This window comes from Sus scrofa, chromosome 2 (assembly GCF_054392235.1).
Source record: "Sus scrofa isolate SSC_HxYL_T2T_F1_AM1 chromosome 2, Sscrofa_HxYL_maternal_Yorkshire_Landrace_v2.0, whole genome shotgun sequence".
Taxonomy (NCBI): Eukaryota; Metazoa; Chordata; class Mammalia; order Artiodactyla; family Suidae; genus Sus; species Sus scrofa.
The window spans coordinates 140,979,772-140,998,457 of NC_139384.1; the positions used below are offsets into that span (position 1 = coordinate 140,979,772).

The following is an 18,686-nucleotide window of genomic DNA, read 5'->3' on the forward strand; positions in this document are numbered from 1 at the left end:
TAGTGAAAAGGTACAGACTTTGGTTTGAGCCCTGACAGCATTGTAGTAGCTATGTTACCCTGGGTGAGACCTTTTCAGCTTCAATTTCCTCAGCCAGTAAAAAAAGTTAATCTATAGCTTATGTCATTTTGCAAGGTTGGTAGTAAGTACGTAACATGATGTTTGTGTATCGTAGTAATTATGAGAATCTCGTTAATTTAGAATTAAAATTTTCTACTGGTCTTTCTAGAATCTGGAGGTGAACTGGATATTGTAGTGACTTCAAATAAAGAAGTAAAAGTTGCTGCCATCCGAGATGCCTTCCAGGAGGTCTTTGGCCTGGCTGTAGTTATAGGGGAAGCTGGACAGTCCAATATTGCCCCGCAACCAGTGGGCTATGCAGCTGGATTAAAAGTGAGTAGTAGAACATCTTCTTCAGGATATAGTAACCAGAAGTTCTTTTTTTCACAGTTTTGATGATAATCCTCTGGTCTGAATGGAGCTTATGGGTTTTTACATACTAAATATTGATATGGTTTTTCATTAGACATCTTTGTGCTGTTAAGAAGGTACGGTGGAGTTTTAATTTAAAGAAACCTAAAAGTGGTTTTGATTATCGGAGGAGGGGAGAAACCACACAGCAAGGGAGAGTAGTTAGTCCTGAAAGAGATCTTCTTTACACAGTGTTGATATTTAAATCCGGAGTTCCCATCGTGGCTCAGTGGTTAACAACCCTGACTAGTATCCATGAGGACGTGGGTTCGACCCCTGGCCTTGCTCAGTGGGTTAAGGATCCAGTGTTGCCATGAGCTGTGGTGTCAGTTGCAGATGTGGCTTAGAGCCTGCATTGCTGTGGCTGTGGTGCAGGCTGGCACCTACAGCTCTGATTCGACCCCTAGACTGAGAACCTCTGTATACTGCGGGTGTGACCTGACAAAAGTTAAAAAAAAAAAAAAAAAATTTAAATTCATTACTGAAATTATCATATCCCTTAGGTAAGCTTTTTATTACTCTATTAATAATACTTTACTCTTAATGTATTTCTCCATGGTTTATGGCATTCTCATATATTTGGAAGTTTTCAGAATAGTGATGGGGTTCCCTAGCAAGCAGATTCTAAATCTACCTGGCACCCTTTTCCCTTGTAGTTGGTGAGGGGACTCAGCACTCATCCAAAAAGCTTTTCTTAGCTTAACTTTCTTTTGAGTCTTCCCTTTCCTGTCTTTTTAATTACCTTGCCTTAAAGACCTGCCTGCATGGCATGTTACAGGCACAATCTCTGTATACAATCAGGGTTTGCCAAGTTCTCACCAGAGTATAGAGACCTATTAAATCTTTATTTCCTATGATAAACCACTTATCACATGGAAGACATTTCCATAGTGAAGGAAGAGGACCTTGTGATTGAGTCTATACATACATATAATCCCTACTTAATAGAGGACAGAATGACTTACTTTGAAGGGAAATTTCAAATAATTTCACATTCATGCTAACACTTAAACATCATACACTTTTTCTGGCCTGTTAGCATTAAAAAATATGTCATATCTAATAAAATCAATCCCGTTATCAGTATACTAGACCTAGTCCCCTCAGCCTGCTGCATGCTCAAGTTCCAATTCTGTCCTCTCTCTAGAACATTTTTTACCATCAGTATATCATCATGCAAGAACCAATGAAGCACTGCTCCCACCTTAAAGAACAAATAAACCAAAGAAAACCTTAACAATTTTTTTAATTCACTTCCCACCTTAGTGTTTTGCTTTTTTTTTTTTTTTTGCAGCAAAACTCTTCCAGAATTACCCACATTTTCATCTCTAATTTTTCTCTTCATTTTTTTTTTTTTTTTTTTTTTTTTTTTTTGGTCTTTTCTAGGGCCACTCCTGTGGCATATGGAGGTTCCCAGGCTAGGGGTCTAATCGGAGCTGTAGCCACCGGCCTACACCAGAGCCACAGCAACGCGGGATCAGAGCCGCATCTGCAACCTGCACCACAGCTCACGGCAACGCCGAATCCTTACCCTACTGAGCAAGGCCTGAGATCGAAGCTGCAACCTCATGGTTCCTAGTCGGATTCGTTAACCACTGAGCCACGTCGGGAACTCCTCTTCATATTTTTTTAAATCCACCCCAATCAGGCTCTCCCCCACACCACTCCACGAGAATGCTCTCGAGGTCACTCATGTTCTCCATCTTGTTTGACCTTCCTCTGGCTTTGAGGCGCCTCTGTATTGCCTTTTACACTTGCCTTTAGGGGTGCCACACTTTTGGTTTTTTCCCTGCCTCACTACTTGCTCACTTGTCTGTGCTTCTTTTGCAGGCTCCTTCCCCCCACCCTCCTGATGGTCTCCTTCCCTTCCTCGACATTGACTCTCTTGGTAATCTCATCCCGTCCCATAGCTTCAATATTAAAAGACCATCTGTGAGCTGACAATTTCAGGGTTTTGTCTCCAGCAAAGACACCTCCTAAACTAGATTTACATAAAAGTTGCCTTTCTGACACTTTTACCTGAACGTCTCCAAAATGTCTTGTACTCAGCTGCTTTTCTTCCCCTCCAACCTGTCCCCCCCCCCCAGCTTTCTCCATCTCAGTTGATGACAGCTGTGTCCCTCGACTTTCTCAGGTGAAAAACCTTGGAGTCATCCTTCACTTCTCTCATTACCCATGTTCAGTTCATCAAGAACTCTTATTCTCTGTACCTTCAAAATATATCCCGCATCTGCTTGTCACTGTCACCATTGCTACCTCCCCGGGTGAAGCTACAAGAAGAGCTTGTGGTGGTACCCTGATCCCTCTAGCTCTCCTTTTTTCTTTCCCATAGCACTCAACACCTTCTTTTTTTTTTTTTCCCTTCTGCCATTTTCCCCTTTTTAAAAAAATTATAGTTGATTTACAATGTTTTGCCAATTTCTCCTGTACAGGAAAGTGACCCAGTCATAGATATATACGCATTCCTTTTCTTATATTCTATCAGAGTCTTTCCTAAGAGATTGGATATTACCTTTCTATTACTCTTTTATTTTTTAATACCTTTTTTCCCACTAAAATTAGGATCTTCAAGCGCAGGGATCTTTGTTTACAGATCTGAATGCTTAGAATGGTGCGTTGTGTTCTTTAAAATGAGTATCTAGCAGTCTTACCGAGATATCTTGGTATACAGCTCTAGATAACAAAATTCAAAATGCTAGGATAAACTTTTAAAATCAATAATTTCCTCAGGTAAGCAGTCTAATACAGAAGACATTTTCATCACTCTGGGTTCTGTCTGGAATTTTGGTTTAGACACCTGTCAGCCTTATGAAAATAGAGATTTTTCTCTTAACAGAACTCGATAGCCACCCACCTGTGGCTTACTTACCTTGATCGCTGCTTTACAACCAAATCTTTGCATATCACCAGACGGGTGTGTAAGTGCCTCTGGTGACATGCAAAGATTTTGCAAGGATGAAGTAGATAGACCTGGTTAGTTTTAAGGAACTCTTCTTCTTCTTCTTCTTCATCAGCTTCCATATTTATTTTCCCAAAATTTTCTGCTTGACCTCATGCTTGAATACAATTTTCTGCTTATAATGGAGGCAACATGCCATCTCCTTTCTAATCTTCTCTTCGTAAGCTCTATCTTCTCCCTTTAGAAAATAAAGACATACGTCTCACCCATAAATCGTAACGTGGCACATTGCCCCAGAACATAAAATCCTCCCGAGTGTCCTTTGTCTTTTTATTTTTTTGTCCTTTCTAGGGCTGCACCCATGGCATATGGAGGTTCCCAGGCTAGGGTCTAATCTGAGCTGCAGCTGCCAGCCTACACCACAGCCACAGCCATAGGAGATCCGAGCCGTGTCTGCAACCTACACCACAGCTCACGGCAATGCCGAATCCTTAACCCACTGTACGAGGCCAGGAATTGAACCTGCAACCTAGTCTGATTCGTTAACTACTGAGCCACGAGGGGAACTCCCTGAATGTCCTTTGAGGAGACAATTCAAAATAATGAATGCACATGACATAATGGACTTGGTAAAATCTTGCAAGTTGTGTGGTTTCAGTTTCTTCTCAAAAACTGAAAAAGGACCATGTAGAGTGGTCCACTGATAGGTCATTAATAATTTCTGATGATAGGTCACTACATGATTTTTGAATATAACTCAGAATTTCATGGTTTTAAAAACATGAATCTTAAATATTTTGTTAAATATCATTTCATTATACAGAAGATATTTAAAATAAGTAGATACCAGAATTGAAATGCTGATTTTTTTTTTTCTCCAGGAAAAACCTTATTTTATGGATATTATTAATAGTTCAACTGATGTTGTGATTTTGTTAGTATTCAACAGATTTGTTTTGATATTGATTTTTGCCCTTCAAATTTAGACATGGGTTTCTTTTCCACAATTATTAACACAAGCTTAAAATTTCATTGAAATTGCCATATATTTTATATATGTGTGTGTGTGTGTGTGTGTATATATATATATAATTGGAATCTTTAATTTTTTTCAACTGGGCTTTTTTTTGTTTTGTTTTGTCATTAGGGCCACACCTGTGGCATATGGTGGTTCCCAGGCTAGGGGTCTAATTGGAGCTGCAGCTGCCAGCCTATACCATAGCCCCAGCAACACCAGGTCCAAGCTGCATCTACAACCTTCACCACAGCTCCCTTAACCCACTGAGCAAGGCCAGGGATCGAACCCTCAACCTCTTGGTTTGCTAGTCGGATTTGTTTCTGCTGCAACATGCGGTAACTCCTGGCTTTTTTTTTTGAAACAGTAGAGGGAGCTAATGAGAAGAAAAATGATGTAGAATTCTAGAATATTAAAATTTCAACCCAGATTTTTTTTCTCCCCATCACATTTTACTTGAAGTGAATGACTTTTTTGAACTAAACTTAACTTTTCCTTTAAACATGAACTTGTTCAAGGAATTAAATCATCCATAATTAAAGTTAGGAAGTTTTTGAAACTTTTCCAATGGCAAATGTTAATTTTACTGAAAAGCCAATTATATTTATGACCATTGTTTTATAGCTTATATTCAACAAAAATATATTTAATATCTGCAGGAATTTATGAAGCATGGAATTTTGATTATATGAACCAAATTGCTTAGTTTAAGCTCTCAGGCCCTTCTGTATCATGCCTCAATTCTGAGATAATTACCTTGCTATGGTCTCTAAACTACTTTTTGATCCCCTACACTGCTGAAAAATAAAATTAAAATCCCCTTCTCAAAACATTGGTAGGGGAGTACCCATCATGGTGCAGCCAGAAATGAATCCGACTAGCAACCATGAGGTTGTGGTTTGATCCCTGGCCTCGCCTCAGTGGGTTAAGGATCCAGTTTTGTCATGAGCTGTGGTGTAGGTCACAGACACTGCTTAGATCTGGCATTGCTATGGCTGTGGTGTAGGCTGGCAGCTGCAGCTCTTGTTGGACTCCTAGCCTGGGAACCTCCATATGCCACAGGTGCAGCCCTAAAAAGCAAAAAACAAACAAACAAAATTGGTAAGGACTAATATTAAAGTGTCTGTATTTTTTGACACCAAAAGATGCCACATTTAGTTAATGTTGTAGTGAGAGGAGGAGAGGTTGATTTAAACCCTCTTCATTTTCTCTTCTGGATTTTATAAATAAAAACAAGAATTCAACTTGTCTACCTCCTTGTCCTTTTAGAGGTGCTAATTAATTTCAATTAAATATTTTGTGAACCCTTTGAAGTAGCCCTTTGCTATAGGATAGTAAAAAATGAACAAACTTCTGTTTCCTGGAAGGATAAAAATCTATGGATAGTTTCTTGTAACTGGGGAAAGCTTTAAGGAGTTGGGGATTACTTCTCTATATTAAAAATGTAGCTGTTAACTGCCTCTTGGGAAGAATGCAATAGGCAGTTTTACATTCTCCAACACAGGGAATTAAGTTCATCTTATCTGTTGCATTTTCTTTCAAATTCATCATTGTTCTCCTGATTCAGTATTAAATTTGGTGATGCCATACTTACACTATTTGGATTCTTAGCATACTTACACTATTTGGATTCTATACAGTCTTTCAGAAGCCCTTTTTTTCCCCCCTTTCTTCAGTTTTTCATGTTGTTAGTTCTTACTGAGTGCCTATTAGATAAGAGGGCATTATTTTATCTAGATACTAGAGATACCAGCGTAAGCAAAAGTATAGTCCTGATTTTACTGTAGTTTAAATCGTATCTTTTTTCATCTTTCATATATAAGCTGATATCTTAGTTTATGTGTTCTCACACAGTTGTCACTTTTCCTTATTTCACTTATCTCTGAAATAAATTCAAGTGTTTCTAGAAGTATCCTGGCTTTCTTAATTTTCATTTGAAGAAGAACTGACCCCTAAATCTCATTCGCTACCTAGCTCTCCTGTCCATGATAAAAATAGGTTTATTATCCATGGCTAGTTTTTTTCAGAAATAGTTTTATCTTGCTTTTTGAACTCATTCTCTTCATATCATTCATGATCACTTTTATGAAATGATTTAGATAAAAGTAGTGAATAGCAACCATGTCCTCATTAATCCAGCTTTCACTTTTCTACTATAAGATATATATTTAATTCATGATTTTGAGTTATCTATGTAGTGTTTTCAGCCCCTCAGTTTTGTTTCATAAATGGTAATAATTTTCCTGAATAAGCTTTGGTTTAATGTATACATTTGCAGTTAAAAAAAATTGTCACTTGGGTGCATACTTTAAGGCTATACATATGAAAGGAATGAGAATAAAGAGGAAAAATCATATTTACTATTGATACTATCGCCTACCTACAATACTCAAGAGAGAATCAACTGAAAAACTACTAGGACTGATGAAAGGTTTTTATTCAGTAAGATGAATCTTGCCAGATGGACATTAAAAAGCATGTAGTTTCCTTATATTAGTAATAACTAACAAGAACATGTACTATAAAAATTACCATTTCACAATAGTAACCAAAATAATAATGCATATAGGAATAATTTGGAAGATGTACTGCAAACTGTTAATACAGAGGGGAATACATTTGGAGTTTTTCACTTTTTACTCTATATTACTACATTGTTGGAATGTTTACAATGAATATATGTGTTTGTGTATAAATGTATGTAAGTGTTACTTATATAATTACTTAGTATATTTAATACTAAATAATTTGAAATGGTTTCTAACATAACACTTTTGCTCTTCAGGGCGCCCAGGAACGGATAGATAGTTTGCGTCGAACTGGAGTGATCCATGACAAACAGACTGCCGTGTCAGTAGAAAACTTCATTGCAGAGTTGCTTCCTGACAAGTAAGAGGATTTTTTTTTTTAAAGTTATAATAGGTATACATTTTTAATTTTTTTTCTTATAAAGAGACCTTTCAAGACAAGATCTATTCTCTTAGCAATTTTCAAGTATACCAAAAGTACTGTCACCATGCTATACATTATATCCTCCTGGCTGACTCATAACTGCAAGTTTGTGCCTTTTAATTCTCTTCCTCTATTTTACCCACTTTCCCAGCCTTGCCTCTGTAACCACTAAGCTGTTTTTTGTACCTAAGAGTATGTTTTTTCCTCCCACATGTAAGATCATACAGCACTTACCTTCTTCGGTCTGACTGACTTCACCTAGCATAATGCCCTCAGGGTCTATCCATGTTGTTGAAAGTGGCAAGGTTTTCCTTCCTTTTAATGGAATAATATTCCATTGTGTGTATATGTATGTATGTATACATAAACATGTGTATGTGTGGTATATATATATGTATGTTGTGCCAATTTCTGCTGTGCAGAAAAGTGACCCAGTCATACATACATACATATATTCTTTTTCTCTTATTATCGTTCATCATATTCTGTTCCAGGAGACTGGATATAGTTCCCTGTGCTATACAGTGGGACCTCGTTGCTTATCCATTCTAAATGTAATAGTTTGCATGTACTAAACCCAAACTCCCAGTTCAACCCACTCCCTCTCCCCTCCCCCTTGACAACCACAAGTCTGTTCTCTGTGTCTGTGAGTCTTTCTGTTTTGTAGAAAGGTTCATTTGTGCCATATGTTAGATTCTATATATCAGTGATATCATATGATATTTATCTTTATTTCTGACTTACTTCACTTAGTATGAGAATCTCCAGTTGCATGCATGGCATTGTTTTGTTCTTTTTTTATAGCTGAGTAGTATTCCTTTGTGTTTATATACTACATCTTCTTAATCATTCATGTGTCAAGGACATTTAGGTTGTTTCCATGTCTCGGCTATTGTGAATAATGCTGCTGTGAACATACAGATGCATGAATCTTTTAGAATTATAATTTTTTTTCTGGATATATACCTAAGAGTGGGATTGCTAGATCATATGATAGTTCTGTATTTAGTTTTTTGAGAAACCTCCATTCTGTTTTCTGTAGTGATTGTACCAATTTACATTCCCACCAACAGTGTAGGAAGGTACTCCCATTTCTCCACATCCTCTCCAGTGTTTATTTATAGACTTATTCATAACGACCATTCTGACCAGTGTGAAGTGGTACCTCATTGTAGTTTTGATTTGCATTTCTCTTAATAATTAGTGACATTGAGCCTTTTTTCATGTGCAAAATATCTATCTAGGTTTTCTCCCTTTTTTTAAATTGGATTGTTTGTGTTTTTTGTGGTGGTTTATATATTTTGGCAGTTAAGCCCTTGTCAGTTGCATCATTTGCAACTATTTTCTCCCATTCTGTAGGTTGTCTTTTTGTTTTTCTTACGGTTTCCTTTGCTATGCAAAAGCTTATAATTTTGATAAGGTCCCATTGATTTACTTTCATTTTTATTTCTATTGCCTTGGGAAACTGACCTAAGAAAACATTTGTATGGTTTATGTCAGATAATGTTTTGCCTATGTTCTCTTCCAGAAGTTTTGTAGTGTCATGTTTTATGTTTAATTAAATCTTTAAGTCATTTTGAATTTATTTTTGTGCATGTTTTAGTTTCATTGATTTACATGCAGCTGTCCAGTTTTCCCAGCACCACCTGTTGAAGAGATTATCTTTTTCCCATCTTATAGTCTTGCCTCCTTGGTGAAATATTGACTCTAGGTGTCTGGGTTTATTTCTCGGCTATTTTTGTTTTTCCATTTTTTTGTCTTTTTAGGGTTGTCCCTGTGGCATATGTAAGTTCCCAGGCAAGGGATCTAATTGGAGCCGCAGCTGCTGGCCTGTGCCACAGCCACAGCAATGCCAGATCTGAGTCATGTCTGCAGCCTATCCCACAGTTCATGGCAATGCCAGATCCTTAGGCCATTGAGAAAGGCCTGGGATTGAACCTGTGTCCTCATTGATACTATTTGGGTTCATTACCCCTCAGCCACATCAGGAACTCCTGGGCTCTCTATTCTGTTCCATTGGTCTCTACGTCTATTTTTCTATCAGTACCATACATGTTGATTACTATAGCTTTGTAATACTGTCTGAAGTCTGAGAGAGTTGTTTCCTGCTTGGTTTTTTGGTCGTCAGGATTGCTTTGGCAATTTTGGGTCTTTTATGGGTTCCATATAAATTTTGGATTGTTTGTTCTAGTTCTGTGAAAAATGTCTTGGGTAATTTGATAGGGATTGCAATGAATCTGTAGATTACTTTGGGTAGTAGGCCATTTTAAGGATGTTAAATTCTTCCAATCCAGGAACGTGGAATTTCTTTCCATTTCTTTGCATCCTCTTTAATTGCTTTGATTAATGTTTTCTAGTTCTCAGCATATAAGTCTTTCACCTCCTTGGTCAGGTTTATTCCTAGGTATTTTATTTTTGGGGGTGTGATTTTAAAAGGTATTTTTTTTATGTTCCTTTTCTAATATTTCTTGTTAGTAAAGAGAAGTGCAACCAATTTCTGAATGTTAATCTTGTATCCTGCTACATTGCTGAATTCATTGATCAGTTCAAGTAGTGTTTGCATGGAGTCCTTTGGGTTTTTCTTTCTGTATCATGTCATCTGCATGTAGCGATAGTTTTATGTCCCCTCTTTATGGATTTGAATACATTTTATTTCTTTTGTTTGTCTGAGTGCTGTGGCTAGGACTTCCAATACTATGTTGAATAAAAGTGATGAAAGTGGGCATCCTTGTCTTGTTCCAGATTTTAGCAGGAAGGCTTTCAGGTTTTCTCTGTTGAGTATTATATAGGCTGTGGTCATTTTTTTAATCCTGAACAAATATAGGTTGCTTCTATGTCTTGGCTGTTGGAAATAATGTTGCAGTGAACATGGGGATGCTTATACATTTTTGAGTAAGTGTTTTCATTTCCTTAGGATGAATATTCAGAAGTGAAATTTCTGGATCATGTGGTAGTTCAATTTGTGGAACTCTTATACTGTTTTTCATTGTGGCTGTACAAAGTTACATTCCCTCCAACAGTACACAAGAGTTCCTTTTCTCCACATCTTTGCCAACACTTGTTTCTTATTTTTTTTTTATAATAAACATTCTAACAGTGTGAGGTATTATCTAATTATGGTTTTGATGTGCATTTCCCAGGAGGATTAGTGATGTTGTGTACCTGTTAGTTACCTGTATATCTTCTTTGGAAAAGGAGGCTATTTAGATCTTGGCCTATTTTTTTACTGGATTGTTTAGTTTTGCTAATGAATTGTATCAGTTCTTATATGTTTTGGATATTAACCCCTTATCAGATATATATATATATGCTTCTGCCGTTTGGTAGGTTGCCTTTTCATTTTGTTGATGGTTTACATTGCAGTGCTGAAGCTTTCAGTTTGATGTTAAGTCCCACTTGTTTTTGATTTTGTTTCCTTTGCTTTTGTTGTGAAATCCAAAAAATGGTTGCCACAGCTGCTGTCATGGAGCTTATTCCCTTTGTTTTCTTTTAGGAGATATATGTTTATAGGAATTTATGTACTTCTTCTAGGTTGTCCAGTATATAACTATCACTTAGAGGTTTATTATGTTTCTCTTGGGAGCAAAATATAATTGCTCACACTGCATATATAGTAAAAAATGTATCCTGTTTTAGAACCAGAGAGAAAATAATGAACCAGAAATTATGTTCTGGTCTAGCTGTATCATCTAACTAGCTATGTGACCTGGATAGGTCAGCTCCCATTTCTACTCTTGTTTCTCCTTTTCAGTTACAAAATGGACAGTGTAATACCTGCATCCTAAGATTATGTTAGTAATCACCTCACTGATACAGTGGCTTGGATATTGGCCTCCAGTAACAGACACAATTATTTACAAATTTGTTCAGGGTAATGGGAGGTATTGCCAGCAAGAGGGCTTGGCGGCAGTCCACCAGCTCTGAGTCCTATTGAGCACTGCGTCTCATCTATTTAGTTCGAGAAAAACCTCCAGCAGTGTAATTCATCATTGTTTTTGAGGAATTGTTCTTTAAGTAGATAGCTTTTTTAATTGGAGAGTTTTTTAATATGCTGAATTGATTTATATTGAAATAACTTCCCACCTGTTGCAACCTACCTTCTTTCTATTTACGTTGTAGTTTTGTCGTTTTTATTATTGTATGACACTGCTTAGTACTTGGTAGCTACCAAACATATACTCCATGCAAAAAATGTACCCCAAATTTGAGGGACTTCCATGCCAGCTGAGAGAAAAATACATACAGATGAATAGTTTTAAATGATTGTATTAGTGTGTAAATTTTCACCAATGGGAAGTGTTATGTTTTCAGTGAAAGTAACGTGATGTGAAGAAAATGTCAGATAAGGTCCATGCATGATTGGGACTTGAAGGGAATGTTGAAGAGGAGGTAAAATATGTGGGAAAGAATCGGTAGGGCATTCCTTCATTCTGTGTGGAGGAAAAGTTTTAAGATGGTTAAAAGGTGTGTCTTGGGGCCAGTGATTATTTCACCTTGGCTGACATTGTTGGATAGGAAATCAAATAGTTTGAGGGACAGACCAAAGAGCTGTGAAGGCTAGATGGGGAAGTGTGAACTTTCTGTGTAAGCACCAAGTAACCATCCAGTGATCATTATTTCATTTTCTCCCTCTGTTAGCCTTTTAATATTCATGTAAGGGTTACTCTAGAGATTCTATTGTGCCCTTTACGATATGTTACATTATAATCATAACTTTTGATAATGTTGGAATTAATTTTAATACCATTTACCCCCTTTATTTTTTGTTAAGTGTCTTACTTGTGTATGTATTTTAAACTCCTACATATTATTAGCATTGTGCTGTACAGTCTGTTCACTTAAGTTTATTCTCTGGATTCTTTCTGCATTTTTGGTTTTCCTGTCTAGGATCATTTTCCTTTTGCCTGAAGAACATCCTTTGGTGGAAGATTCTAGCCAGGAATTGTTTTTGTCTTTTAAGCACCTCTGTTTTTGCAGAGTGTTTTTTCCTGGATGTCGAAGTCCGGGTTAGCAGATCTTTTCTTTCGCACTTTAAAGATGCCGCTGTGCTCTTTTCTGGCTTCCATCATTTCTATTAAATCAGCTTTCCAGCTTGTTTCTGTGAAGAGAATGTGTTGCAGCTATGCTGGCTTGTAGGATTTTCCTGTCGTTTTTGCAGTTTTACGGTGGTGTGTTTAGGGGGGTGTGTTTGCTTGCTTTTGTATTGACATTTTTGTGGATTTCTGAGCTGGATTTATGTCTTTCATCAGTTTTGGAAAATTCTTGTCCATTATATCTTCAGAATTAGCTTCTTGCTCATTTTCTTTCTCATTTCTTCTGCGTCTCTAAGGACATACTTGTTCATCCTCTGACCATGCGTCACATTTCTCATTTTGTCAGTCCCTCCTTTTCCCTCCTTCCTCACTCTGGTTTTCCTCTGTTCTTTACATAGAGTATTCTGTGTTTACCTGTCTTCTGCTCTGTACCTTATATGCTGATTTGTTCATTTTTAAAATAGACTTAATGATTTAATTATCCTCACCTCTCTTTTCTTGAGTATATAATTATTTTAAAACCCTTGTCTACTAAATCCAGTGTGTGGGTTTCTTTGAGCCTTTTTGTGTGTGTGTGCTTTTAGAGCTGCACATAGCTGCTGCCCATACCACAACCACAGCAACATCAGATCCAAGCCTCATCTGCGACCCACACCACTGCTCACAGCAATGCCAGATCCTTAACCCACTGAGTGAGGCCAGGGATAGAACCTGTGTCCTCATGGATGCTAGTCAGCTTCGTTTCCACTGAGCCACAGCAGGAACTCCTGAGCTTCCTTTTGATGTGATGATATGCTGCTGTCTCTCTGAAAGCCTGGCAATATTTGAAAGCGCGCTGTTGATTAGAAGAAATTTGAGAGTTTTTAGGTCACCTTGAGAAGGTTCGCTCTTTTCCTCCAATAAACAGAGTAGTGAGGTGTGTGGAAGGGATGGTATGGAGTGCTGCAGTCACAGCCTGAGCTGAGTCAAGGCTAGGTCACGCTTGGGGTCAGCTGAAGGTCTTCAGCGCACCTTTGAAAGATTGTCTTTGTTCTTGAGGTTATGCCAGTTTGCCCTCCTTTCTTCTGCACCTCTTGGATGCCTTTAGATTTGACTCGTATACTCACCCAGCTTTTCATTGGGAGCACTGATCAGCCATCAACTGCTCCATCATACCTAGATGTGGTATTTTTCTCCCAAATACCTTTTGTTTGGAAGAGCAGCACATTAGCGAGATTAGGAGTAGTAAATAGTAGTAGGAAGTCTGTTGATAGTTTCCAGTATGGATTGAGGAGGAGAGAAAGATTGTAACAGAAAGGTACAGAAGGGGGATAGAGGAAGGACATGAGGACAGACAGGAAACTCAGGATCCAAAACACTTACTAGTTCCTGCTTCGGCTATTTCTCTGTGGTGTTCCAGTGGGGGGAAAATGCACAGAAGATAGTTAGGGAAGTGCATGCCTGTAACTAGGTAGGAAAGAACTAATTCAGGAAGAGTAAGTCACCCAGAAGGAAAAATCCCAGATATGTTAGCCCCTTAGAGTATACAGACCCAGTATAGACTTAGCTCTCTGTGATGAATTTTTCAGCAGTTCTTGCTACATGAGAAAAATTACCATGTTGGTAATTTGAAAAAATATCTGTGTAAGCATGAGCTGTCCTTACAATAAGATAAACCAACAAGTTTAAAAATCTTGGTTATTTGAGAAATGGGTTAAAATATCCTTCTGTAAAGTGACTAGGAGGTGGTCTCTCTTTGGTAAAATACAAATTGGCTTACCTATATTGGGGGCATTTTAATTTTTTTCCTGCTACACTTAAGCCTAAATGTCTTGGAACCATCATTCTTAAGTCCAGGTGGCCTCCATGTAGGACTTGTCAAGACCATCTTATTTCACCAGCCACATGGAGAGGGTGAGGAGGAGGAGAGAGATCCTCAGTGACTGTCCTGGGCAGTGACCAGCAAAGACCACCGCCTTTCCTCCTGTTGGGTGTGGAGTGGAGTCGGGTTAAAGGGCAGGAGGGAGACGAACTAGAAGTTTCTTCAGCCGATTGCAGTTTAGATTCAAGTTGAGGGGAGTGGGAGAGCCAGGTTGACACCCTCAGAAGTGTGAGAGTAGTTTAGAGAGCAGCTAAATATAGAATTCCTCTCATGTGTGATCACTGGTGTTATAGGGGAGGTAGCTTTTCAGGAAGTTCATGCCTAAGTACCTAGTCACTACTGTTACTCTCTGCCACCTGCAAAACATACAAATCTTATAAAGTAAAATATTGATCCATACACCAAATACCAAATAAGTGAGGTTCTTAATTTGAAGCAAAGTTTTATGATATGAATACTATAGACATAAACTGCCATTTTAACACTCACCCACGTTCTGTAAACTCTATATATTGTTTTCTTGGGGTTTTTTTTTGAATATGTAAATATGATTTTCCTAATTCTAGGGTATTTCATCATACTTTAATATTTTCTTGCTCAGTATTGTCTTATTTAATTTAATAATTTCAGAGCATCTCCTGGCTTCCTTTTTCTGGTTAGTTAAATTGCTGGTAACATTACAGATTCTTGACTTCATGAAGCAGTTTTCAAGGATTGATGCATTGTGAACAATTTAGATGTGTGATTGGAAGAATTTATCAGGAATGAGGAGAGGGCTTGTTATTTCCTGAATAAACTTATTTTTTAATTAGCTATTAACTTTGCAATTTATATATATAACTCATAGAGATGGTAATAAAAAATTTCCCACATTTTACCCAGTGACAGTTTAAATTACATATAAGGTATTTGCATTTTCAAATGAGTACATTTATCTATCGCATATTCGAGTACCCCATTCCCATTCTTCTCAAATCTTAGCGATAAAAGCTTTCCAATGATCTTTTTCAATTATTTTATCTTTGTTTTTTCCTTTTTTTTTCTGTCCTCATAGAATTAGGTTGGATTGTCCTCTTGAAAATTTTAATGTAATGTTTTCCTAATCAATCTGCTACTGTTTCATCTGACTGATAGTACTTTGTCTTGTCACTATAACTTACTTATCCAGCACATACCCAGTTTGAAACTCATACATTCTGTTGCAGATGGTTTGACATTGGCTGTCTGATAGTTGAAGACCCTGTGCATGGCATTCATCTAGAAGCATTTACACAAGCCACACCAGTACCCTTGGAATTTGTACAACAGGTTAGAGTTATCCTTTTCTTTTTCATTATGCTCCAGAAAACTTGCAATATTGTTTTCAAAATAAGGTTTTTCTTTGGAACTATGATTTATTTTTTATTTTGCTTCACTCATTTGCTTTTCAGTTTTCTATTCCTTCTGTGTTGTTTTAGTACTGCCCTAGTATTTTCCAGTAATCTTTGGAAATGTCATCCATTACATAATCACTCTTTTCTTCATTGTTGTGTTTTTATGATTGTGTTCGCCACCCTAAGATCATAAAAAAATTTACCTGTTCCAGTTTTTTATGTTCACCTTCCATTTACTATCCCCTTTATCTCGCAATTTATTTTCCCTTGTTACTCCATTCCTTTTTCTTTGCCCTCATCTTCCTCTTTAGTTTGTTAATCTTTAAAAACATGAAGAAATCCATTTAGAAGCAAATTAAAAAACTGTGGATGAAAGGTACATCTTTTTGGTTTGTTGAAAAATGTTTACCTATCCACATAGTTTCTAGAAGAATGTAAGCATAAATGTATAATGATTTTCAGTCCTTCTATAATTATGTTACTTTTGAATCCTTTCTTGAACAAAATAGAATGTGTTTATTTCCATTAGAATCTTAAATGGTATTGTGCTGAATGTCATTTCAAAACTCTTTTAGTATAATTTGAGACTTCAGATACTTGACAATTTGATGAAGCCACTGGGTTCTCCTCCAAGAGAATGTATGTATGACATATGCACTCACATATAAATTTGGCTTTGGGGTTTATAGAACCTGTAGCCTTCTTAGGGGTTTAGAGTTTAGAGGGGAATAAGAATTGAATTGATGGTTGGAATTTTTAAGTTTTATTTAACCTTTTACTTACACCATAATTTTTAGCTTAAATTCTTTTCAGAAGTTTCGGAAAACATTTCTACACATGATAAACTGACTTGAGTATAAAGGTAATTAAGAGATTATAAGCAAATACTATGCATACTGTTATACCAATATTTTAGAAAAATTGCATAAAACAGTAGATTTTTCTAGGAAAATATTCTTATAATGGCAGTTTATAACCATTAGGGTGAACCATATGAAATGGCTCCTTGATGTCAAAAACAATCAGATCTGTCAGTTTCATATGAAAATGTCTCCAGGGTGAGGGCACTTGGGTTTGCAGGTTTCTATTCTACCTTGTCAGATTACAAAGCAGCAGTGAAAATTGAGTGTTCAATCACATTTACCATTGTATGAAAAAGAGTAAAATCCATAGGAGTATACCTACCTAAGGAGGCAAAAGACCTGTACTCTGAAAGCTGTAAGGTGCTGATGAAGAAATGAAGGCAACACAAATAGATGGAAAGACGACCATACTGCCCAAGGCAGTCTACAGATTCAGTGCAATCCCTATCAAATTACATTGGCAGTCTTTCACAGAACTAGAACAAGTAATTTTAAAAACTATGGAAACAAAGACAGAACACACTGAATAGCCAAAACAACTGTGAGAAAGAAGAATAAAGCTGAAGGAATCATGCTCAACTTAATTCAGACTGTACTATGATGCTACAATAATCAAAACAGTAAGGTATCAAAAAAAGACACACAGATCAACAGAACAAGATAAAAAGCCCAGAAGTAGACCCACAGGCTTGTGGTGAATAAATCTACAACGAAGGAGGCAAGAATGGAGAAAAGTCAGTCTCTTCAATAAGTGGAGCTGGGAAAACTGCACAGCTACATGTAAAAGAATTAAATTAGAATACTCCCTAACACCATATGCAAAAATAAACTCAAAATGGATTTAAGACCCAAATGTAAAACCAGATACTATAAAATTCCTAGAGGGAAACAGGGTCAAAACAGTCTTTGATATAGTTAAAGCTGTGTCTGTTTTGGATGTCTCTCTTAGAATAATGGAAAGAAAAATAGAAATGTAAAAGTGGGGCAGGGCCTATTTAAACTTAAAAGTTTTTGCACAGCAAAGGGAACTATAAACAAAACAAAAAGCCTATGTAAACAGAAAATATTTGCAAATGAAGAAACTGACAAGGGACTAATCTCCAAAATAAACCAACAACTCATACAGCTCAATATAGAAAAAAAAATTTTTTTTAAATGGGCAAAAGAGCTAAAAAGACATTTCAACAAAGAAGACATGTAGGTGGGCATTAGGCACATGAAAAGATGCCTGAAGCCTCAACATCACTCATTACTAGAGAAATACAAATCAAAACCACAGTGAGCAGAGACAGGATCAAGATGACAGAGGCATAAACATGGCACTCACCTTTTCCCACAAACTCATAAAAAAAAAATAAAAAAACTCCATCTACATGTACAGCGAGTTGCACAGAACATCTCCTGAACTCTGGCAGAAGACCTTAAGGCTCCAAAAAGGGGAAGAAGCTCTCCACATAACTGGGTAGAACAAAAGGAAAATAAAAGAGAGAGAAAAAGAAATCAGGACGGGATTTCTAGCACTCCTGAGAGGGAGCTGTGAAAGAGGAAAGGAACCCACACCCTGGGAAGCCACCTAACTGGTGGGGAGATAAGACAAGGTGGAGGGACCTCAAAGCCTCTTAAAGAGAAGAGCATGGCAGTGCACTGAGGAGGACAAAGCAGAGAGCAAGTTGCCCAGACCATGGGTACCACTGCCTGATGGGCTGCAGAGCAAAACAACCAAGAGAACCCAGGAGGAGGTCTGAGCCCAGAAGAGAAGCAAGGTGTCATTGTTGGGGAGGTTAAGAGGAGGAGGGGTGGACTGCCATTGGAATACCTTTCTCTGCTCGTGCTCGGACTCTTGGAGGGCAGAGATACGGGCAGCAAGGTACTTCATTGCAGGCTACAGGTAATGAGCCCCTCTTGTGCGGTCTGCAGGTGGTGGCACCTCTTACACAGGACAAATGCAACAGGGCACCTTTTGCATGGTCTGCAGGTGGAGAAAGGAAACCACCAGTGATCTCAAACTCCAGAGGTGGGCATGGACCACCACCAATAGGTGTCCGTGAACAGGCACCACATGTGGCCCCAGTCACCTGAGAGGTCACCACAGGGGAGGGCACTGAAACCAAGCACCACCTTTGTTGCTCCCACTTCCCTTGGTGGCAGCAGCAGGGCGGGCACATTCTGTCAAAGGGCCCTGCAACAAGGAGCAGCCTGTGCCACTATCAAGGGCCCAA

General features: G+C 37.7%; 1 protein-coding gene across 3 annotated transcripts in view; it reads left to right on the forward strand.

Moving 5' to 3' along the window:
- Nucleotides 1-18,686, forward strand: part of PRRC1 (proline rich coiled-coil 1) — a 51,383-nt gene that overhangs the window by 14,564 nt on the left and 18,133 nt on the right. For 2 of the 3 annotated variants that reach the window (XM_021084706.2, XM_085014476.1), the window contains exons 6-8: nucleotides 230-393; nucleotides 7,171-7,274; nucleotides 15,437-15,539. In XM_021084706.2, the coding sequence (XP_020940365.1) occupies nucleotides 230-393; nucleotides 7,171-7,274; nucleotides 15,437-15,539 (371 nt within the window). Of the gene's footprint in view, nucleotides 1-229; nucleotides 394-7,170; nucleotides 7,825-15,436; nucleotides 15,540-18,686 lie in introns of all 3 variants that reach the window. The other variant, XR_014838740.1, reaches the window with a different exon arrangement.